Below are 24,982 nucleotides of genomic sequence, written 5' to 3' on the forward strand. Positions count from 1 at the left end.
TTTAATAAACAGTTTATGCATTTCCCTGGTGCTTTGTTCTTGTCCCTTTTCTTAAACAATATCCCAATTCCAGCATTAGACGGGGGATTTTCCCCAGACATTTCTGATTTATGCCACCCTTTGTATCCAAGTTTCTTAGTGCAATGTAACACAGCTTAGAAAGCAAAGGGCTGCTAGAGATGCAAATAGAAAAGACTGGGGGTGGGGAAGGCGAGAGCTTATTTTAGTAGCCCAGCCAGCTGAATATTGACCAGCTGTCTTCCTGAGAGAGAAATAAATGGTGGTGAATAAGCTAGAGTCTAGTTTTCCAAGAAGCTCAATGATTTTCCCAAATCAATACAACTCATCAGGCTTCAGAACAAAGGCTGCAAGGGATGTGACAGTGATGGAAGTGGCCATGTGTTCTTTTGAGTATTAAAGCACATCAGCCCATGGGGAAACAGACCCTTTTCAGTTATGGTGTTCATTCCTCCTTCAGTTTTCTTTGGAAGAAATCTTCAGATTTTTTTAACGTATATATTTTCTTTTTTTAAAAAAGAAGACAGGATAAAAAGACTGTCTCCTTGATGGCTAGACACAATGGGTTCAGGAAATAAATCTTTTTTGTGTGCAAATGCTACTTTTTTCTATCAGCGGATTAGTAACTGCATCATGTCCTACAGATTCTCCTTGTGCGTGGGTTTGCTCTATATTATATTTGGCTCGGAAAGCGTTTTTCTATTATGATTAATCTGTACCAAATCACGCAGGTTATAGGGCTTATTATTTTGCACAAGGCAAGCAGTTTGTCTAGGACATCTGTCAAGAGATAAACGTAATTTTTAAAGCCTGGGTGTATAAATTGTGTGGAAATAGGATCAGGAGTCTTAGAATGAGCAATTAGCAAAAACAAACCCCCGCCAACTTTGCTGAAACAGTCAGCGACGCACCGCTACCTACCAGCTATTTTTGTCCTTCAGCCCTTTTAATCTTTAAACTCACTATGTTTTTCAGGATTAACACCACAGCAGCACGTCTCAGAGGTTTACGGTTGTAGCAAGAGTGCACCAGGGCATAGAGTGTGCCATTACACTGCTGGTCACTAATGCAGCCCTATCTCTTTGGCTCCCTTGCCATACATTATTCGCTGAAGATAAAATTCAGGGTGACTAATCACAGTTCTGTTCCAGATGGTTTGATTACAGGATGTGCTCAAAGGGAGATTCTTTCAAACGTATAGCATAGCAGTAGATCTCTTTAAAATAATAATAAATATACTGTACACCCCTCCTCCTCTCTTACATATAGCATATGGTATTTTCAGATATTTCCATTACTAGCATTTGCTAAATACACATCTGATAGGCTGACAGTCCAGTCCTTAAATGAGTGATGATATAGAGTACAGTAATTCAGTTTACATTAATTTACAGAATAATTGTATTGTTTGGGGTGGGGAAAATAGAGATTATCGTATTTTTTGCACCATAACACTCACTTTTTTCCTCCTAAAAAGAAAGGGGAAATGTCTGTGTGTGTTATGGAGGGAATGCCTATGGGTGGCATGCCTACGGATTTTTCCTCCTCTAAAAACTATGTGTGTGTTATGGTCGGGTGCGTGTTATGGAGCGAAAAATATGGTACATAGTGCAGCTACCAACACCATTTTCTGAGCCCTGCTGCCTCAAGCCAGGAGGTGGGGAAGATTTTAAGTCTTCTTTTTTTCATATTTATAAAGTTACCAAGTGCGAAAGATTGGAAGCTGAGTAAACTAAAAGGAATAAAAACAGTTCTACAATTACATTTTTTTAATTGTATGAAATGGCTGGGTCACGCTAAAGGTAAAGCCTTCTTAATCAAAAATGTTCAAGAGCCGCCTAAATATCAAAATGCTAGGCGCTTATCTGATTTCAGCTGGTAACTTATTCTGTCAGGCTATATCTGCAACCCTAAAATCCCAGTTTCTAGTGCATTCTAAGTGCACCTCTGGGGCATTTCCTTCTCTCCTCTCCTCCGACTGCCCTCTTTCTCTTCTTTTTTTACCTTCAAGATTCTAGTTACCTAAAATCAACCGCAGTGCAATGGCCTTGGAAAATAGGGCTTCTGACGTTGTATTGGAGTCTTCTCCCATGGATCGTAAGGGAATAAAATGTTACAACTAATAAACAGTTACTTTGAAATACCACGAAACAGTGAGAATGGCATGCAAAAATTGTGAGAGCTAATTCCTATAAGAAGACCCACTGTAATTTTAAGTCAAATTTCTGTGTGAATACTAACATCAAATATGCATGTTTTATACTACAGTGAAGTGTGGTCATTAGGAGCGGTGAAGTAGGATGGGCAAATCATGGCTCACATTCGTACTCAGACATGAAGTTTACTGGGTGATCTTGGGTCAGTAACCCTACCTGGAAGGGTTGTTGTGATGATAAAATGCAGGGAAAGGATCATATATGAGACCCCGAGAATTAAGGTAGAATATACATGTGATGGGACACGGGTGGCTCTGTGGGTTAAACCACAGAGCCTAGGACTTGCCAATCAGAAGGTTGGCGGTTCGAATCCCTGCAATGGGGTGAGCTCCTGTTGCTCGGTTCCTGCTCCTGCCAACCTAGCAGTTCAAAAGCACGTCAAAGTGCAAGGAGATAAATAGGTACTGCTCCGGTGGGAAGGTAAAATGGTGTTTCCATGCGCTGCTCTGGTTCGGCAGAAGCGGCTTAGTCATGCTGGCCACATGACCCAGAAGCTGTACGCCGGCCAAGCTGTACTCCCTCGGCCAATAAAGCGAGATGAGCGCCGCAACCCCAGAGTCGGTCACGACTGGACCTAATGGTCAGGGGTCCCCTTTACCCTTATACATGTGATAAATGGAGAATAATAATTAAAATGTAAAGGCTTTGTCTCAGATAAGTGAAGCAGTTTTTCCCAAGTGGAGTCATGCTCTTATGATAATGGGGTTATACTTCACATCACCATCATATTTCTGCCATGGGTGATTGGGTGTGAAGCTTTTCATAAGTACAGCTAATCCCTTCATATAGTATGGGGAATGAGCCTGTGGCAATAGGTTATCCATATGCTGTGTTGACCATATTTTTTATTTTACAAATGTGCTTGTGTAATTAGGAGCATCTGGGATATACATTGAGTTCAGATCTTAAACCACCTCCCCCTCTGCTAGCACTATCAATGCTCTTGTGTAATAGTAATAGTAGTAGTAGTAATAATAATAATAATAATAATTTATTATTTATTATTATTATTTATAACCCACCCATCTGGCTGGGTTTCCTTGCTATCTGGCTGTCATGATCACCTATTTGGTAGTGCCAGTGACATCATCACAGCTGCTTGGTAGCCAACTCATGCCCATGCAGTTTTTTATATGTTATGAAAAGGTTTTGACATATATATATAAAAGATGCCCACAGAAGAAGCTACAATCAAGCAATGTAGTTAAGATAATGGAATTGTAGCATTGGAAGGAACCCCGAAGATTGTCTATTCCAGGAATGTCCAACAAGTCTATTGGTCAATCGTTGGGTGTCCGTGGTCGACCGCCCCCCCAGCTCAACAGACTTGGTGAAGGTCCCCCCCCCCCCCCGCAAAAAAAAAGCTCAACTGTCAGCTTTTTAAATGTGGGAGCAGATTGCAGTCTCTTGGGAATTGGACATGCCTGGTCTATTCCAACTCCCTGGCAAATAGGCATTCTGTTGTGGCAACCGCAACCCAGGTTTAAAGTGCCATTTAGCACCTGGCTTATATATCTGTGGGGGACGCAGGTGGCGCTGTGGATTAAACCACAGAGCCTAGGACTTGCCGATCAGAAGGTTGGCGGTTCGAATCCCCATGACAGGATGAGCTCCCGTTGCTCGCTCCCTGCTCCTGTCCACGTAGCAGTTCGAAAGCACGTCAAAGTGCAAGTAGATAAATAGGTACCGCTCCGGCGGGAAGGTAAAAGGTGTTTCCGTGCACTGCTCTGGTTCACCAGAAGCGACTTAGTCATGCTGGCCACATGACCCGGAAGCTGTACGCCGGCTCCCTCAGCCAATAAAGCGAGATGAGCGCCGCAACCCCAGAGTTGGCCATGACTGGACCTAATGGTCAGGGGTCCCTTTACCTTTACCTATATATCTGACTTTCTAACACTGATCTGTAGGTGCTTGGGCCGCCCAGTGTCAGGAGGTATGATAGTAAGGCTCCCACTGGAGAATTGTCTCCCAAGTGCTTTGCTTTATATCCCATTTAGGACTAGGTATTCACATTATGTGAGAGAAAGCAAGTGGGTGCCCTTTGGGAGACTGGGGTGTAGGAGCTCAACAACCCAATATCTGGGCTAAGAGACTGTGCCCCCAGATTGTAATCCATTTACTTTGTCCCATAGAGTTCATTGGGAGTCATTGAGAGCAGAGTTCACATGCATGTTGCCACCTCCCAATTTCTGTTTCTGGAGCGTGGCGGAATTTGAGGGCTTTTCAATCATGGCACAGGGCTGAAAACCAGCTGCGAGAAAGGAAGATTGATGTCAAGGACAAGCATCTATCCTCTGAGCCTCATAAACTCTTGCAACTCCTTAAAATGAGGAAGGAAATGTCAACGCCACCAGTATTTGAGAGCTTTTGCTTTGAGGGACAACTGTTTCCTTTCTCAAGAACTACAGCACCCATCTCTCGTGTTTGTTTTATTATAAAGGGGTTGGGGGTGCCATCTTTTCATCAATCTCCACACAGTCGTCTTCTGTTTCCAGGGTCTGATTTTGATAACGGTGGCAGGGAAGTTCTTTACTCCCATGTTAAGCTATCAGTAAACAAGACCACAAAATTTCTTAAGCCATAGAGCGTATAAGGCAGAAGGGAACCAAGACTGTGTTTTCATTATATCCATTTCCATCTACCGCTGTTGTCTTTCCAGTTGCATGCTTCCTGGTGAAGCCGTTTATTCGCTTGACCCATTTCTGTGGTGGGTTTGCTGAATTAAACACTCTGACTTCATTGCTTGCTCTCAGAAAACATTCCTATGACTGAAGAGGGGAAAGCAGATGTGGATAAGCCAATGAATCAATCCTCCAGTTTTCTTCTAAAGCAGAAGGAAAATATCCATCATCTTTGTCTTTGTTCCCCCTATCGAGTACTTCTGTGATTTTAGTTATATATATATTTTTTTATGTAATGAAAGAACGAATGTGTCTCTTACAGATGCAATTTTCCTGAAATAAAACCTGGATAGGGTTTTTTTAATCAATCATAAAGGGGGGGGAATGGTACTTGAAAAATAATTGCTCCCCGTGCCTTTAAAGCACCAAAAACAAGTGGAAGTGAACTTTGAAGATCAAAATCTGGTGTTGATTGAAATTTTTCTCTCAAATATGAAACTACTTTCCCCATTCCTGAAGAGTATTTCAGATATATTTAACTACTTTAAGAGACACCGTCCATTGTAGCAGCAAACAACAGAAAAGCATAGGGTCTGTTTACACCAGCACTTCTGTTATTAATGCCTCCTACTAAATCTTGTTGTTGTTGTTGTTGTTCCTGCTTTGTAGTAATGTGCTTATTTACATTCACTTCAAAATGCTTCTCCTTGTGATTAGTGGGGAACAATTTAACTTTTGGAGATACACTAAGCTTTTTGAAAAAAATCCAAATATCCATCAAGACAACCAAGCCCTATAATGAAGTCTAGCTTCAGTGCTTACAAGGCAAAAGGTGGTGGTGCTGGTGGACTTTGAGGCTTGTGCTGGGGAACTGTGCATAGTCGGACAGTTGATCATCTGGAGATGATATACAATACCTGTAGTGGATTAGTGGTCATAAAAACCCTCACCACTCATACTAGGTAATGTTTGCCACGGACATTAAACACATATAAGTCACATCCACAACATACATTTAAAGCACATTTAGCTCATTTAAAGCACACACAACTCCCCCCACAGACTCCTGATAACTCTAGTACAGTGGTACCTCAGTTTAAGAACAGTCCGGTTTAAGAACAATTTGGTTTACAAACTCCGCAAAACCGGAATAGTGTCTTGGTTTGAGAACTTTCCCTCAGTCTAAGAACAGAATCCAAATGGTAGAAGGGCACCGGTGACGGGAGGCCTCATTAGGGAAAACGCGCCTCAGTTTAAGAACGGTTTCAGTTTAAGAACGGACTTCTGGAACAGATTAAGTTCGTAAACCGAGGTACCACTGCATGTTGAAGTTTCTGGGCATTGTAGCTTTCTGAGGTATAAACTATTCTTTCCAGGATTCTTTGCGGGAAGCAATGTTCTTTAAATATATTGTGTGGAGGTGGGTATGGTCATGCATCCATAGCTCATGTTTGTGTGATTTCCTCCTACTTTTTTCCTTTTTTAAGATGAAGTATTGTGGACTATGCACTTAGTGTTTATGTCACATATTGCCTTGTGCATGAAAGCCACATGTCCTATTTTCCACCAGACATATTACATTTCTGGATTGTGTAAACTGGCCTTGAGAATGTAAATACAATATAGAAGCAACTCTGCTTTGAGAGCAGACATGGAGGGGGATCTTTTTCTTTCTTTCTTTGTATAATTTTTATTAAATTTTCTGTTTTACAATTTAGAATACTCATTTTACATCCTTAAGATATCAATGACTTCCCATCTTCTCTTTCCATGGTTCATTTTACATATAATAAATCCCTGCATATTTTGCAAAAATTATACCATTCAGTATTCCATTATTGCATCCATCAAAACTTTTTTACACTGTTGAATTTATCTTAATGCTGCCAGCGTTTTCAGCTGTACCTAATTTCCCCCCATATAGCCAATAAACGTTTTCCAGTCTTCTTTAAACATATGTTCTTCTTGTTCTCTTATTCTATAAGTTAAGTCTTCGAGTTGTGCATATTCTGTCAACTTAAGTTGCCATTCTTCTTTGGTTGGGACCTTGCTCGTTTTCCATTTTGGGGCTAACAAAACACGAGCCACAGTAGTAGCATACATAAATAACCTTTTCTGACGCCTGGGAATTTCAGTCTTAATTATCCCCAACAGAAAGGACTCTGTTTTTGGGAGGGGAGGGGAGTACTTTTAAACATTCCCTCCCCCCAATTATTTATGGATCATTTCCCAGTAATCTTTTACCCTTTTACAAGTCTACCACATGTGAAAGAACATTCCCTCCACCTCTTTGCATCTCCAGCACTTACCTGCTTCAGACTTATACATCTTAGCAAGTCTAGGTAAAGGTAAAGGGACCCCTGACCATTAGGCCCAGTCGTGGCCGACTCTGAGGTTGCGGCGTTCATCTTGCTTTATTGGCCGAGGGAGCCGGCGTACAACTTCTGGGTCATGTGGCCAGCATGACTAAGCCGCTTCTGGCAAACCAGAGCAGCGCAGGGAAACACCGTTTACCTTCCCGCCGGAGTGGTACCTATTTATCTACTTGCACTTGGACGTGCTTTCAAACTGCTAGGTGGGCAGGAGCTGGGACTGAACAACGGGTGCTCACCCCGTCGTGGGGATTCAAACCGCTGACCTTCCGATCAGCAAGTCCTAGGCTCTGTGGTTTAACCCACAGTGCCACCCGCGTCCCTTCTTAGCAAGCCTACTCAGAGTTAAATACCATCTTTCAGTCCCGGGGAATGGAAGATTCCCCTAGCATGCATAAAACCACCCTGAAACATTTCCCACTAACTACATGGAGTTACACCCCACAGCTGTGGTTCCTGGCATCAACCGTGCTGCCCATTCTGCACTTCTGAGCAAAGGCTCCTTGCCAGAGTGCAGGTCTGCGCATTGAGCCTCGACTTACTCAGTTAAGGGCACTAAATAAGCCTTGAGGGACTGCAGAGAGCTGCTGCCATATCACATTTGCAATAGAGGGCTAGATCGTTCCTTGACCAGTCTCCATGTTGGGTGGTGTTCCACATCCACAAAGCCGTTAATTAACCGATATGCTCAGCGTAATATCTGTTTCCTTGGTGAAGCTGCACATGTTCAGGGTGTAAAATTACCCGGCCTTTGCTAACCGCATCCAGAAATAGCTGCCATAGATTTGAATAACTTGCTGATTTCAGACTTGGCTTTTGTTTAACCGCCATTGACCAGGCTGTTCCCTGCTTTGCACTCTTATAAGAATTTAAGGTCCCAAATATACAGATTAAATGTTCATAAATTTACAAGGCAAACACATACATAAGTGTGTAAACCACGTGTCTGAAATAGGACAGGAGAGCAAGCCTGAAGCCATTTTGACTCTCCCAAATGGACTTCAAATGTTTCTCTGCAAGGAGGAAGGAAATAGGAAAGTCTCTCCATTTATCTTTTGCTTACCTGTCTTTAGGGTGCCTTTGTGTATGAATAAGGCGAGCCTGTGACCTGGATTCCGGAATTTAAGTGTTTACCATCACAAAAGAATGGCTGGGCTGCCCAAGTAAGCAATCACTGGCCATTGTCAGGGGTCCTGGCAGACAGGATTTCTGCTGTAGACCGCCTCCTTCTGTGATGTATGTATGTTTTGAAGGGGTGGTCTTGAGCTACAGGGACGCGGGTGGCGCTGTGGGTCAAACCACAGAGCCTAGGACTTGCCGATCAGAAGGTCGGCGGTTCGAATCCCTGTGACGGGGTGAGCTCCCATTGCTCGGTCTCTGCTCCTGCCAACCTGTCAGTTCGAAAGCACGTCAAAGTGCAAGTAGATAAATAGGTACCGCTCCGGCGGGAAGGTAAACGGTGTTTCCATGCATTGCTCTGGTTCACCAGAAGCGGCTTAGTCATGCTGGCCACATGACCTGGAAGCTGTACATCGGCTCTCTCGGCCAATAAAGCGAGATGAGCGCCACAACCCCAGAGTCGGCCACGACTGGACCTAATGGTCAGAGGTCCCTTAACTTTAACTTGAGCTACAGGGTGGGCAATTTCCAAAGTCTATATAAGAGCTTGCACACCTTATGTGCAAACCACACCGTGGTTCTGAGTTCCTCCTCCCTCCTGCGTATGGTGAGTGAGGACCCTGTTGCAACAGTTGAATAAAGATGAGGCCTCCTAGCTGCTTTGCTTCTCAATATTCTCTGGTTGGCCTGTTATTTTCTCCTACCGATAGGGAACCCACTTAAGGACTCTATACGGGCTCTTGGAGACCCCATAAGGGAAAAGGAGCAGGTTTTGTTTACATCAGCGCCCAGCTTAATGCCTCCTTGCTCCATTTTGCAAGTGCCCTTATTTTTGGCTTTCTCCTTGTGTGATCTGAAGAGCAGCTTGCATGCTCTCTTCATTTGCTTGTGTATGTGGACGCAGAGCAGTTTAGCAGGCAGCAACCTTTCATCATGTTGACAAGCCTAGTTAGAGCAAACAAACCAGAGCATGAGTACAGAAGCAGGAATCAAAGCCGCTCAGCTTATCCCTGGCTCTCTCTTTCTCTCTCCCCCCCTTCCCTTCCCTTCCCTTCCCATCCCATCCCATCCCCCTCGCCCTGCTGCTCCTTGCAAGGACTCTTGTGTTACATCAGGATTTCCCTTTGAATCTCGCTTTTTTGTGGCCTGTTCTGCAGTGCTCAGCCCAGCCAATCAGGCGGCAGCGTTCCCAGTGCGGGCCGGCCAATCCAGAGCCGGCGTTTGCTGGAAATATGAAGCCCTTAGGGGAAGGCAATAACAAAAGCCTTTCACTGCAGACAAATGTTAAGTGTCTGTGCAGGCTTTTCCTGTTTTTAATTTTATTACTCCAAGAACGGAGGGCTTGTTGTTTCTTTCATGTTTCCCTTTCAAGCAATTTTAATTATACATTTGTGCTACATCAGAGACTTTGGGAACAAAGTGATTCAGCCTATTGCATCTGAAGCTGGAAAAGCGCTAACCTTCTGGCAATACAAATATATTCCAGTGCTGTAAATATAGATGACATGCTGGAGAATTTCAAGCAGTTGGAAAGGTCTCTGACACCCCACACGGTGCCCTAGAGAGCAAATGATGAGAAAAACAGACCACTTTTTTTCTCATAGTTTTATCGGGTGCTTTAAAAAAGGAGGGGGAGTGGTAGGGATGAAATGTGTTTTCCCAGCTGTGAAATTTGCTGAAAGCACAAAAAGAAAAAAAAAACCTCAAAGCACAGAAACACATTTAATTTTAATTGCTGTTAGTCATACCTTAGCAAAGGATTTTATCTTATGTATCTGGAGTTAGGCTTTTTCTGTTTTTTTAAATAGACTGAAGTCAGAATTTGTACACTCTGCCGTCGTTTAACAATAACAAGCTAAAACCATGCAGGGAACCATCTTTTCCCCCCCTCCTTGATACGCTGTTGGAAATGCTTAAAGGAAATCCCTTCTTCCCTAGTACTTTAGCTAATAGCATTTCAAAATACTTTCCTGCTGTTGAAAGGGCCCTGAGGAAATAAGTTGCAGGTTACATGTTTTCTTTACATTGGTGTAGGAGTCTGGGGAAAGGTTGAATGCAAAATTAGAAATTGCACTGGTGACGTAAAGTGAGCCGACAAGCTGGAAACACAAGGCGCAGTTTCATTATTTATTTATTTGCTTATTATTTCACCAGTTAAAAAAAAAAAAGCCGGAATTGGAGCTAGGAGACACAAAGGTGTATTGTGAGGGGGGGAGTGAAAAAGCTCATTCAGACTTGGCAATTGGTGTTAAATATTTAGAAAGAATTTCTATGCAGCTAAATGGTATCGTTGCTTCAGGCTTTTTTGATCACGGGTTTTAATGCTCCGAAAACAGAAATGACTGTTATGTGTGCGTCTGTACCATGTCTAATGAATTAATGGTGTCATTGCTCACTATCACAGTTCTTGTAAATCGTCTTTATTTGTGTGATTGGTGCTGGAGAAAAACCCAGTCCCTCCCCCTTTTCTGCTTAATGACTGCAGAAGAGGATTTATTAGCCCTCAGATTTTCAGTTTGTGTCTTTTCCCTATAAAAAGAACACATGAAGCTTTAGAAAGGCACAACGTTTAAAAAACACCCCCCATATGTTCTTTTTTTGGGGGAGGGATGATTGTGTTTAGATTGTGGTTAAGATGAATGAAGGGCGCCCAGTATCAGCTTCTAAATAATACATAGAGCTTGTCTGTATTTAATGCTACATTGTGGTGTGTTAATTTCAAATAAATAAAGTCAACATTGTGTTTTTTGAAGACAAAGCAGATTCCTCACCAGCCAACTCCTGCTTCAAGCACTAGTTACTGGCGCTCCATTTATGCAAGCTGAAAGCCAAACAAAAGCAATTATGTGCAATAATAGCAAAATTAAGAGGTGACTGTTGCCTTTTTACAGCGGGACGTAGCAAAAACCATTTCCTCCTCGCAGCTGTATCTTGATTATTCTCTTTCTGAGCCTTTTGCACGCACATGCACACACAGAGACACTCCTGTGGGTTTTAATTGGAGGTCACTGAAATAAATAAAAAAAGGAGGAAGCTTGTAAACCACAGCCTTTCAAATCAAATAAGAAATGCTGCTCTCTGCCCACCCCACCCTTTCCCCCATTTTTAAGCAAGGTTCAAAAAGATGTTGTTCTGACTGTGATCATTTTTGTTTCTCTCTCTCGTCCGCAGGTGTCCTAGTAGTAAATGTTACATGGCGGAATAAAACATACGTTGGAACACTGCTTGATTGCACAAAACACGACTGGGCTCCTCCTAGGTAAGGAGACACGCTGAGTCTGGTTTTTCTCTGCTTTCCCCTCCAATATCTGGCATGCAAACTGGGCAGGGATTAATTAAAAAACAATTCCGTGTAACTGAAACCATGCACAAGAAACACAAATTCTCTGTTAGGCGCAGTAGAATGTAGGTATCGAGGGGAAACTGTTATTCTGGCATCGAAACAAGGATAATACTAAAGGACTTCCTCTTGCACCTTAAGAACTGTAGGAGAGGGCCTGGTGTAGGTACTCTACCTTCTGGGATGTCTTGGGTGGCAACCAGCAAGAGGGCCTTTTCCACTGCCTTGCTTGCTGTTCAGAGAGTTATATGGTTGCGAGGGATTGCAAAGGTAATCTAGGACAACCCCCTGCAGTGCACACGCCCCCCCTTAGGACACCTAACTTTTATTAGAGCTTGACTTTTTATGCTCCATTACATTGTTCTGACTGGTTATTTGTTTCTTGATTTCATTATGCTTTTTGCATTTTAGTCTTGTTTTATTGTTAATGGGGCTTGCTCTTTTTCTGGCCAAGAAGCAGGGTATAAATGTACATAATTAAAATCACACCCCAGACATGCACAGCTTGTTCCTATTGTTATTTAGTCATTTAGTCGTGTCCAACTCTTCGTGACCCCATGGACCAAAGCATGCCAGGCATTCCTGTCTTCCACTGCCTCCCGCAGTTTGGTCAAACTCATGCTGGTAGCTTTGAGAACACTATCCAGCCATCTCATCCTCTGTTGTCCCCTTCTCCTTGTGCCCTCCATCTTTCCCAACATCAGGGTCTTTTCCAGGGAGTCTTCTCTTCTCACGAGGTGGCCAAAGTATTGGAGTCTCAGCTTCAGTATCTGTCCTTCCAGTGAGCACTCAGGGCTGATTTCCTTCAGAATGGATACGTTTGATCTTCTTGCAGTCCATGGGACTCTCAAGAGTCTCCTCCAACACCATAATTCAAAAGCATCAATTCTTCGGTGACCAGCCTTCTTTATGGTCCAGCTCTCACTTTTAAAGAGAATTTCATTAAGATTTATTTTCTTTCTAAGGACTACTAAAGGTGTTTCTTTTTGGCCTGTGTGCTGATTTGAGATGCGCTTAGTAGTCCATTGTTTACAATGGTATGAGTCTGTTTTAACCTTCGCTCTCGTGCCCGTTCAATTCTGACATCTCGTTTTATTTACACAGGTTTTGTGAATCGCCAACAAGCGACCTGGAAATGCGAGGAGGCCGGGGCCGGGGGAAGCGAGCGAGGTCCGCTGCAGCGGCGACTGCGCCGGGGGCAGATGTTAGCTTCACAGAGTCCAGGGGACTGCAGGGCAAGAACAGAGGTGGTGCCAATGGAAAAGGAAGGAGGGGCAGCCTTAATTCGAGTGGCCGCAGGACACCCCCAAATTGTGCCATAGAGGATGTCAAAGTCAGCCCCTTGTCCACCAATAAAAGGAAAAATAAGCCACCCATGGAGCTGGATTTGAACTCCAGCTCAGAGGACAATAAATCTGGGAAGCGTGTCCGTACCAATTCTAGAAGCACTCCAACCACTCCCCAGGGCAAGCCAGAGACTGCTTTTTTGGACCAAGGCTGCTCTTCTCCGGTTTTGATTGATTGCCCCCATCCCAACTGCAACAAAAAATACAAGCACATAAATGGGTTGAGGTACCACCAGGCTCATGCACATTTGGACCCGGAAAACAAACTGGAATTTGAGCCTGACAGCGAAGACAAAATCTCCGACTGCGAGGAGGCTCTCAGCAACGTGGCACTGGAATGCAACGAGCCAAGCACAAGTTTCTCTCATTTTGATCAGCTGAAAGCACCCGCCTCTCCCTGCCCCCTCAGCACCCCCGGGACGCCCAAGGGGAAAAGGGAGCAGGCGAGCCACGGCAAGAACTCTGGCAAAAAGAGGGGCTTGAACAGCGAACTCAACAGCCTGCCGGTCATTTCCAACATGACTGTGACGTTGGAGAACTGCTCGGTGGCAGACGGCAGTTTGGCGGCCGAGATGCCCAAACTGGAGGCTGAAGGGCTAATAGACAAAAAGAATGGGGGAGAGAGAGAAAAAGGCAAGAAAGGCAACAACTGCAAAGTTGAGAAGAACCTGTCGAAGCTGAAAACTGCCCGGCCCATTGCCCCAGCCCCAGCTCCAACCCCGCCTCAGTTAATAGCTATACCGACGGCAGCCTTTACAACCACCACTACCGGCACAATGCCAGGATTGCCCTCGCTGACGACGACTGTTGTGCAGGCGACACCAAAGAGCCCTCCGCTGAAACCTATTCAACCAAAGCCCACCATCATGGGGGAGCCGAGCACCGTCAACCCGGCCCTCACGTTACTCAAGGACAAGAAGAAGAAGGAGAAGAGGAAGCTGAAGGACAAAGAGAGCAAGGAGAGCCTGAGCCCCAAAATGGAGCTGAAGCTGGGGAAGTTGGAGGACGCCAAGGGGCCCGGGAAAGAGATTGCCGGGCATTTTTTAAAGGAGCATCTCAGCAAGAATGAGGTGCTGGCGAACGGGCTGTCGGAGTCCCAAGAGAGCAGGATGGCAAGCATCAAGGCCGAAGCCGATAAGGTTTACACCTTCACAGACAACGCCCCCAGCCCGTCGATAGGCAGTGCCTCCAGGATGGAATGCAGCACTTTGGTGAACGGACAGTCGTCCATCGCGCCGCTGCATGTGCTGACGCAGAACGGGGCAGAGGGCGCCGCTGCTAAAACCAACAGCCCGGCTTACTCCGATATCTCGGACGCGGCCGACGATGGTGGTTCCGACAGCCGGTCGGAGGGGATGAGGTCCAAGGCCAGCTCCCCTTCGGATATTATTTCTAACAAGGACAGCGTTGTCAAAGGACATTCCTCCGCCCCGGTGCAGCCGCCCCAAGTGAAAGAGCCCCATTCTCCCTATTACCACGGTTATGATCCATACTATTCTCCAAGTTACATGCACTCCGGGCAGGTTGGCGCCCCTGCGGCTGGGAACGGCAATAACGCACCGGGAATGAAGATCAAAAAGGAGGCGGAGGAAGAGGCTGAGAAGAAAGACAAGGCCGAGCCAGCTGAGTGCAAGAAAAGCGAAGCCAGTCCCACTAATTTACAACCTCAGCACCAGTCGGTCATAACTCAGAGGCATCCTGCACTTGCCCAGTCACTTTACTATGGCCAGTATGCCTATGGGCTGTACATGGACCAAAAGTCCCTGATGGCTTCGAACCCAGCTTACAGGCAGCAGTATGAGAAATATTACGAGGACCAGAGACTGGCGGAGCAGAAAATGGCGCAAACTGCTGGGAGAGAGTGTGAAAGGAAAAACGAACTCCCCCTCAAAGACCTGGGGAAAGATGATAAGCTGAAAAACATCCCCTCTGCTACTATCTCTAAAGCGCCGCCGACTCCCGAGGCCAGTAAAAATAACTCTAAAATAGGGTCATTGGTCCCTAATAAAACGGAGGAGACAAGCAAATCGCAGCTTCTTCCCAATCATCAGCAACAGATTCAGTCGGATAGCTTCAAAGCAAAGCAAATGGAAAATCACCAGCTTATAAAGGAGGCGGTGGAAATGAAATCGGTTATGGATTCTATGAAACAGACGGGAGTAGATCCCACTACAAGGTTTAAACAGGTGAGCCTTTTTGAAATGCAAACGATGGCAAGCCTAGATCGTTCATAATTGGTGGTGAAAAGGGTTTTGGCGTCAGTTTAGGCCGCAGCCCTGTACACGCTTACCTGGAGGGGGCCATTTGCCATCGTGGGTCTTCCTTCTTGCTTTGCATGTGTTTTATGGGGGGCGGGGCGAAGGGACCTCTGTCCTTAGGAGTTGGCTCCTATTGGAGTTATAGTCCAGAACATCTGGAAGACACCAGGTTAGCAAAGGTAATGATGACATACTGTTGGAGATAAATGAGCCTCCAAATGTATCGTTGCTCCTTAATTATATTACAGTATAAGGATGTTTCATTTTCTCAGCCTTTTCTCTCTCTAAAAAAAAAGAGAGTTCAGGAGGGTTGCCATGAAGCAAACTGTTATGCGAAAAGCAAAAGCCTTCTTGGGGGTGCAGAACCAGTCATACAGATCTTTGACTCCCAGCCAGTCTTTCTAAGCCCGGCAAATAAAACCTTGTATTTACTTCAGGGTTGATTCTTTCTACTTTAAACTTTCTTTTCCCAACTGGCAGAAACTGAGACTTACTGTGGAAGCACATTTGTGTAAATGTTGTCTTCCTTTTTAAAAAATAAAAGAATGCATTGGCTTTTCCTTAAGGGTATCCTTGTCCTGGGGACATGGGTGGCACTGTGGTCTAAACCACAGAGCCTAGGACTTGCCGATCGGAAGGTCAGCGGTTCGAATCCCCACAACAGGGTGAGCTCCCGTTGTTCGGTCCCAGCTTCTGCACACCTAGCAGTTTGAAAGCACATCAAAGTACAAGTAGATAAATAGGTACCACTTCGGCAGGAAGGTAAACGGCATTTCCATGCACTTCTCTGGTTAGTCACACTGGCAATATGACCCAGAAGCTGTCTGTGGACAAACACCAACTCCCTCGGCCTGTAGAGTGAGATGAGCGCCCAACCCCAGAGTCATCCGTGACTGGACCAAAGGGTCAGGGGTACCTTTACCTTTATCCTTGTCTTATGTAGGGAGCAGTGGCTTGCAGCTCAGTCTGTAACATGGGGTATCTTTGCAAGTATTGCTTGGATCAAATTATGGCACTTATATTAATGAATGTCTTAAAAATACCAAACTATACAGTTGTATCTGCCAAGTACCATATACAGTGGTACCTTGGTACTCAAACGGCTCCCAAATGCTGCAAGCCCAGAAGTGAGTGTTCCGGTTTGCGAACGTTTTTCGGAAACCGAATGTCCGACATGGCTTCCGCTTGAGTGTAGGAAGCTCCTGCAGCCAATCGGAAGCCACGCCTTGGTTTTCGAACGGTTTCAGGAATTGAACAGATTAATTTTGAGAGCCACTGTAATGCATTTCCAGTGTTGCAGCAGTGTTTGATTTATTGTTGAATATATTTCAGTTTTTTTCTATATTTCCCCCTGTTGGCTTCGAAAATTCTCAAAATGTCTTATTGTTACGGCAGGTATAACTTTGGTTTCTCAAAAAGTGCTGTCCCGCACTGTGCAACAAACTGCTTTTGTGACTTACGGGAATCTCAAAAGCAGTATGTGACATGGTTGAGGGTCTGCTGTTCAGGGAAATAAAGGCCTAAGGCAGTTCTCTGGGTTGTGGCCAGTTTCCTATTTTCTCTGTTGCTGTTGCCCCCCATTTTGTGGATTAATGTGGCTATGAAGATTCCTCTTTAACAATATAAATGGTGAACATTTTTTTTTCTCCCCTGCCCGTATCAGGACCCAGACACGAGAACATGGCACCATTATGTATATCAGCCAAAATATCTTGATCAGCAGAAAGCGGAGGAGCTGGAACGTGAAAAAAAGTTAAAAGAAGATAGCCCCAGAAAAACACCTAACAAGGAAGCCTCCTTCTCCAGCATTCCTGTCTCATTAAACAGCATTAAAGAGGAGCCTAAGGAGATCAAGCGTTCCGATTCCCAATCACTGGAGGAGAACAAGATCAAAAATGATGATCGAAAGACTCCTGTGAATTGGAAGGAATCCCGGGGCGCCAGAGTGGCGGTTTCCTCTCCAATGACTCAGCACCAGTCGTACATACAGTACTTGCACGCTTACCCTTACCCCCAGATGTATGATCCAAATCACCCTGCGTACCGCGCTGTGTCTCCCGTTCTCATGCACAGCTACCCAGGTGTGTACTCAATGCTGCTAGACAGACATTAACTGGGCCGTAGCTTTATCTATTTTGACAGTGCCTGTTAGCAGCGAAGGAGAATTAGAAGCTTCACAGATGACATTTGTTTTGCAAAGTTCTAGGAGCGAAATAGATTTAACACAAGCTGTTACTTTTTTATGAACTGTCAACATTCCCAGATAACAGTTTCCACATCCCGTGTCATTCGGCTGCGGCCATTACACTGACAGATAGTTTATTGCCTATAAAAATATCCTAAGCACTTACTGTCAGAATCATTATAGTTCCTATTCCTTTCACTTAAGAGGGACCCATAAATGTTTGAAATGGCTCTAAGCTCAACCTACTTTATAACCTCCCGTTCATTAGGCTGAATTAGCTGGGGCGGAGCAGGAGATCAAAGCTCACGGGTGCAACTTTGGTAATCTGAATTGGATTCATTTGGAGTGCCCTGCCCCCAAATGTAAACAGTAACGTGATACGGCATTTATTATTTATCTGCAGGGGCCTATCTGTCGCCGGGATTTCATTATCCTGTTTATGGAAAGATGTCCGGAAGAGAAGAGGTGGAAAAAGTCAATACCAGCCCTACTATCGGTGTAAAATCTACCACTGAATCGAAAGCACTGGATTTGCTTCAGCAACACGCCAACCAGTATCGCAGCAAGTCTCCTGCTGTAAGACATCTCTTGTTATGATTTGTACGCCTTGGGGATAGTCAAGATTTGGGGGAAGAGAGGACACACCAGTGGTATACTTCTGAAACAGGGCTGGGGTTTCAGCAGGGTTCTATATGTACTGATTCAAGTACCTTATTTGTTAAGCCCACCAGGTCTCCCTATATGACCCCCAAAGCTTGCTCCTTCAGAACCCCTGCTAGAAACATCGCTGAAGCCCATGGTTCCCAGTATGCATTCACAGTATCATAAAATAAAGTGCATGAGACAATGTCCATGGATGTTGGATGCCTCCTTGACCGGTCAATTATACTGTAGCTGTGCAAATGGGAAACCATTTTTTATTTTGTTTTATTTAGTTATATACTGCCTAAAGTAAAAAATATGCTTCTAAGCCGCTTCCTGCTATAACTAAAAAAATGATGGATATGGATCGTCTGGTTTCCTGCAAAGCATCTTTATAGCCCAAAGTGCACTGATTTGGGTAGAAATTCAGATGTACGGATAGTTGGCTCCATGGCCCAGTTCGCACATCGTTAAAAGCAAACTATAACAAGCCTGGAGAGCTCAGTTGGTTGGAATGTGGTGCCGATAACGCCAAGGTTGCAGGTTCGACCTCTGTATGGGACAGCTGCATATTTCTGCATTGTTGGGGGTTGGACTAGAATTCAGGGGTCAGCAAACTTTTTCAGCAGGGGCCGTCCACTGTCCCTCAGACCTTGTGGGGGGCTGGACTATATTTTGGAGGGGGGAAATGAACAAATTCCTATGCTCCACAAATAACCCAGAGATGCATTTTAAATAAAAGGACACATTCTACTCATGTAAAAACATGATGATTCCCGGACCATCCACGGGCCGGATTTAGAAGGCAATTGGGCCGGATCCGGCCCCCGGGCCTTAGTTTGCCTATCCATGGACTAGATGATCCTCAGCGTCCCTTCCAACACTATAATTCTATACTGGTGTGCCCTGCTGAAAAGTCCTTGCTGCGCTCCTCCCTCACCGCTGCTCTTGCTACACCACCAAGAAAAAAAGCCAGAATCTGCCTTGTCACAACAGTCAGACCTGAGCTTAAGAGTTGTTTCCTCCAATAAGCTAAGATAGCTGGTTTGTTCAGAGAGAAACAAATCCAGATTCAGCCAGCACCACAAGCCAGAGTCTGGCTTATTACCTATTGGCATGTCAGGAACAGGGAAGGAGCACAAGAACTTTATCAGCAACGTGCACCAAAGCACATTCAAATTAAACCATTGTTTGTTTTTTAACTCTGGGGTTAATGTGCAGCCCAGACCCTATATGTTGCATTAGAACAGTAACTTCTTATTTTGCAGCTAATAATAAGATATTTAAGGAGGCATGGAGGTTAATTTTAAATTCTATATTGTTTCTGTATGAACTGGGTAATTATTTTACTTAGCCTTCCCAAGGTACAGCATAGAGTTTAAGCTAACTAGAACATACACACGCATACCAGAAGGGATTCTCTTCCAAACATTTTTTTTTTCAGTTTCCCTATCCATGCGTAAAACAATTGTGTGTTTTTAAATAAGTCAGGCCGCATTGTAATTGCGGAAACAAAAGCCACTTACCCTAACCTTCAATTAAAGCAGTTTTTTAAAAGCCTCCCAGACCAACGGAGGCAGCAGCATGCCTAGTGAGAAATGAAATCTGCTGAAATGCAGATACAGGCTGAGTCAGAGAGAATCCCGCAAACCATCAGAATGTGATCTTCTGCATCCGCAAGCGAAGAGCTTACTGTTTGGGTGCCTTTTTGTTTCCAGCCTGTAGAGAAATCTACATCTGAGCGCGAAAGGGAAGCGGAGAGGGAACGAGATCGACATTCCCCTTTTAGTCAACGGCATCTTCATACCCATCACCACACCCATGTCGGAATGGGCTACCCACTAATTCCTGGTCAATACGACCCATTTCAAGGTGAGCTGCATCTTCCTGTTTGGAATCATTAAAGTGGCTGAACTTGACTGACTTGGATCGCACGTAACACTCAACCACAGTGTAGTATTATGGCAACAATCCACACTCCAGCCCGTTTCCTGCTGTGCACTGCAAGGAGATCAGAAGCCGAAAGTCCCCCTCTCCACCTCCAGTGTAACTTCAAGGAGGAGATTAAGAAGCTTCCATTCTAAAGATTATGTCTGAGCTTTAAAATGTGGTTCATCTACCAGGGTTTTCCAAAGTTGGGTCTCCAGCTGATTTTGAACTTCAATTCCCATCACCCCTGACCACTGGTCCTGACAGCTAAGGATGATGGGAGTTGTAGTCCCAAAGCTGCTGAAGACCCAAGTTTAGGAAACCATGATCTAGACTGGTTAATGAAAGCAAGCTTCAGTCCCCCATGGTGTGCGAGTTGGTTTGTTTCCATTGGTTATAGTTAAATCTGACTACAGTTTGTCCAGGTTTAGATATATGGAGAAGCAGCAACTGGTCTAAAATGGAAGAAAATGTTTCTCAATGCCTCCCCAAAGCTGAACCAAGGGGAGGAGGGCGCAATACACAACACTAAGGCTCTCTGGCACTCGTCCTCATAACAGCAAACCATGGTTTAGCAATACATGCAAGTACAACATTTTCCCATGCTTTTAGGAATAAGACATGTCTATGGAGAGGGATGGGACGCAGGTGGCGCTGTGGGTTAAAGCCTCAGCGCCTAGGACTTGCCGATCGAAAGGTCGGCGGTTCGAATCCCTGCGGCGGGGTGCGCTCCCGCTGCTCGGTCCCAGCGCCTGCCAACCTAGCAGTTTGAAAGCACCTCCGGGTGCAAGTAGATAAGTAGGGACCGCTTACCAGCGGGAAGGTAAACGGCGTTTCCGTGTGCGGCTCTGGCTCGCCAGAGCAGCGATGTCACGCTGGCCACGTGACCCGGAAGTGTCTCCGGACAGCGCTGGCCCCTGGCCTCTTGAGTGAGATGGGCGCACAACCCCAGAGTCTGTCAAGACTGGCCCGTACGGGCAGGGGTACCTTTACCTTTACTTTTATGGAGAGGGATGGACGCAGGTGGCACTGTGGTCTAAACCACAGAGCCTAGAGCTTGCCGATCAGAAGGTCGGTGGTTTGAATCCCCGCAATGGGGTGAGCTCCTTTTGTTCGGTCCCAACATCTGCCCACCTGGCAGTTTGAAAGCACGTCAAGTGCAAGTAGATAAATAGGTACTGCTCCGGCAGGAAGGTAAACGGTGTTTCTGTGGGCTAATCTGGTTCGCCAGAAGCGACTTAGTCATGCTGGCCACATGACCCGGAAGCTGTCTGGACAAATGCCAGCTCCCTCAGCCTAAAGAGCAAGATGAGCGCCACAACCCCAGAGTTGTCCACAACTGGACCTAATGGTCAGGGGTACCTTTACCTTTACAGAGAGGGATATAATCTTGCAAATTAAATTTCCTTATTTATTTATTTATTGCATGACTATTTGAACAAAATTGTCAGCTTCCCTGATGTACAAGGTTACCTATTATGGGTACTTCAGATTTCATGGGTACTTACATTAAACTGAGAAGAGACAGCCAAAGGATGTTTTGCTTTGCTTGGGGAAGGGGGCATTTTCTCCCAATCACCTTGTGCAAGCGATATAAAGAGTGTGATACAGTGAAGATTTTTAATGTACATAGAGATACCAGAGATTGAACCTAGAAGCTTCTGCACACAAAGCAAATACTGTACCGCTGAAATATGCTTTTGGAATGCTTGCACATTAAAAAAGGACATAGCAGTCTTAACATTCTCCCAGCTCCCAAATTAGGACTGTGTTTATTTTGAGAAGTCCTCGACTCCCTGTTAATGGAGCCGCAGATGGGTTCACAGTAAGCTACACAAGCGAGCTCCCCGCTGCCCCTGTCATCTAGCAATATTAAAAGGAGATTCTTCCCCTATACAGAAAAGAGCCACTGTCGTGTTTGCAGCACAAACGGCATTAATTCATTATGTTCACTTGGCGCCTTCGCAGTTCCTTTCTTTCTTGGAAGTCCTGACTGTTTCAAAACGCAATTCAATGGCTCCATGCGCTTTATGGGATACATTATGTGCATTCAAAAGGAAAAACGTTAAAATGATAGCTATTATGAAAGTATTATGTTCTGAGTAGCTACCACGCCGTCGCCGCAACTCACTGTGACTTTTGATTCTTGTTGTTTCCCGGTGCCTATTATTTCTACTGAGCTTCCTATTCAGGAATTCATACAAGCCATTTAGCACCATGCAGTGCGGCACTTGGAAAAGAATACAATAAGGTGGAATGCCTTCTTCCCCTTACAAAATGCCTATTAGGTGGAATCGGAAGAAGGCATGCTGGCTAAAGGAGGCAGGCAGGTTTTCCTCCTTCTGCCTGCCTGCAATTATTATGTATGCCTTCTGCACAGAGTGCGGCGGGGCTGTTGTGATTTCATGTCTTGTTAAAACCAGTGGAGGAGATCCATCCATTGAGATACACTGTTTTCACCTTTTCCTCCAGGGCTGACCTCTGCTGCCCTTGTCGCCACTCAGCAGGTCGCGGCTCAAGCTTCTGCATCTGGTATGTTTCCTGCACAACGGAGGTAAATATCCTGTAAACCTTGAAATTATACGCGTAACAGGCATCTTAATAGGGAGGAGGGGAAGTGAACCACGGTGTTTTGAGGGTGGAGGTCTACATAGACTTCTTAATTGGCAGGTGTTTTCTTTGGTTAATAGCAGCGTTACTCTACTCACGACAACGTTTTACGTGGAGCTGATTCCGTCGCGTAGATAATTGATCGCTGAACCAGACCATGTTCCCTTGAAATATGTATACGTGCCGCATTGGCCGGAATACAAGCCGCACTTTCCCCCCCAAATTCCGACCGTGAGAAGTTAAACGCGCGACTTAAATTTGCAACCTTACACAAATGGCCCTTACGATATCGCTGCTGGAACAGACAAACGGCAAAACGGAGCAAAAAAATGTTCTATTGCCAATTTGCAATTGTAGCAATTGAATAGCGATTTGCGATTTTAGCATTTGTACGGTAACTTTTGCGGGCTTGCAAGATCAAAGGCTTAAATTGGCTCAGAGTTACAATTCTACCAACCGCAGCGATTTTCAGCCTGTAACCCAATTTTAAGGGATCAGCTTATATTCGGACCAATATGGTATATTGCCCATCATGTCAAAGCAAGTCATTTAGAATTTGCAAACTATTTGTGTGTGTGTGTGTGTGTGTGTGTGTGTGTGTGTGTGTGTGTGCACCCTCTTTAAACCAAATGTGCATCTCTTTCTGATTTCTTCTGATATTTGTAAGAAGCCATGTGTTAGTAGAAAACGAGTAGCAGCGCTTTCTCATAGCATGTGACGTGCATTTCTTTGTAAATTATTTATCTGCTTTTAAATAGGATTACTTTTCAACCTTTCAGAGGAAATGGAAACCTTATATATAATTAAATGCAAGTTAATTCGGTACAGCTTTTAATGACCCAGACTATCCAGTGCTGCTATAAGATAATTCGCGGCCCTCCCCCGCTCTCGTTTACTGAGATTGTTGACATAAATGAATGAGACTGCATTGTTCTGAAATAATCCCTGCCTTTCTTTTCTTTTTCAGAGAATGATAATTTTGGAAATGTGCATCGTCATGTGACTGGATCACATGAAGAAGAAAAAGCGCTTTATTACAGACATCAGTTCCATGGTGTTAATTTGAAATGCCTTAATGGCAGGCAAAAACCAGTCATTTCATTTTTGTAAATTGCAGATTTTTATCACAGAGTAACAAATGTTGCTGTATTTAGACTTCTGTTTTTTTATATATATATGCTTATATAAATATAAATATATATATAAATATATATATATATAAATATATTCTTTACTTTTTGTATCGGTAATCAGGCTCACACAGAGAGCCTGCTGCTAAGTTGTAAACCAGAAAGTAAATGAAAAGAAGTGTATTGTCTTGTTTGGAAAACGTTAACCACAAAAGGTTGTTTGTTTCTTCTTTTCCTTCCTTTGGCTTTTTTAATTGTAAATAACTAACGTTGCGTATCTGTGTGCCTGAACCTTGCATACTCTTCTAATATTGCCCACAACCCTCAATAGAGGTTAACTGTGACGACGACGACGACACTTTGGTACAATTTAGATGTCTATTTGGTATCTCCTATTAAGATGCATCAGTGTAAAACGTTACTGTATTAACTGTCTCATTGTAATTGTGTATTGTGAAGAATATACATTCGGAAGGCATGGGGTTGCCAGTACCACAAAAACTGTGTTGTACATAATGTACAGGATTTTAAATGGGGAAATAATGAGCACCTGTGAATAATGAAATGTCCTTTTTATAATCTTGAATGGCAAATAACCCAATAGCCTGCATACCAGAAGACGTCTGTGATTGTTCTATTACTTGAATAGTCCTGCAGTCTTTTTTTTAATGTTTACAATTATCCCGTTTTAGAAGAGAGACTTTAATGCCATTGCCTGGTTACTTGTTTTATGCTGTAATCTAGTTTATTTTATGTAAAATGTATATTGAATGCTTTCATTTTTATACCTGCCTTAAATAATTTGGCAATCAGAATTAAAAAAAAAATGCTGTTTTTGTACTTTCTGGTGTCGCACCGTTGATTTACAGATCCTTGGGCTTACGCCAGGGTTCAGCAAACGTTTTCAGCAGGGGGCCAATTCACTGTCCCTCAGACCTTGTGGGGGGCCGGACTATATTTGGGGGGGGGGGGGGTTGAACAAATTTCTATGCCCCACAAATAACCCAGAGATGTGTTTTAAATAAAAGGACACATTCTACTCATATAAAAACTGATTCCCGAACTGTCTGTGGGCCGGATTGAGAAGGTGATTGGGTCGAATCCAGCCCCCGGGCCTTAGTTTGCCTACCCATGGCTTAAGGGCTCCTTCTAATGTTCACATATTGAACTCTTGACTGAGATTTGAGAAAGGGCAT

At 44.3% G+C, this 24,982-nt stretch overlaps 1 protein-coding gene across 5 annotated transcripts in view; it reads left to right on the forward strand.

Annotated features, from left to right (window-relative positions):
• ZNF608 (zinc finger protein 608) overlaps positions 1-24,631 on the forward strand; it is a gene marked incomplete at its 3' end in the record, with an annotated part of 124,996 nt that extends 100,365 nt beyond the window's left edge. For 3 of the 5 annotated variants that reach the window (XM_083702182.1, XM_083702181.1, XM_083702184.1), the window contains 7 exons: positions 11,518-11,605; positions 12,791-15,218; positions 16,954-17,371; positions 17,879-18,051; positions 19,836-19,989; positions 22,519-22,600; positions 23,624-24,631. In XM_083702182.1, coding sequence (XP_083558308.1) covers positions 11,518-11,605; positions 12,791-15,218; positions 16,954-17,371; positions 17,879-18,051; positions 19,836-19,989; positions 22,519-22,600; positions 23,624-23,630 — 3,350 coding nt within the window. Of the gene's footprint in view, positions 1-11,517; positions 11,606-12,790; positions 15,219-16,953; positions 17,372-17,878; positions 18,052-19,835; positions 20,252-20,359; positions 20,712-22,518; positions 22,605-23,623 lie in introns of those variants that run through there. The other 2 variants (XR_014556064.1, XM_083702183.1) reach the window with 2 other exon arrangements.
• Positions 24,632-24,982: the final 351 nt, after the last annotated feature.

Source organism: Podarcis gaigeae (assembly GCF_964106915.1).
Source record: "Podarcis gaigeae genome assembly, chromosome: 11".
In the NCBI taxonomy this organism is placed as follows: Eukaryota; Metazoa; Chordata; class Lepidosauria; order Squamata; family Lacertidae; genus Podarcis; species Podarcis gaigeae.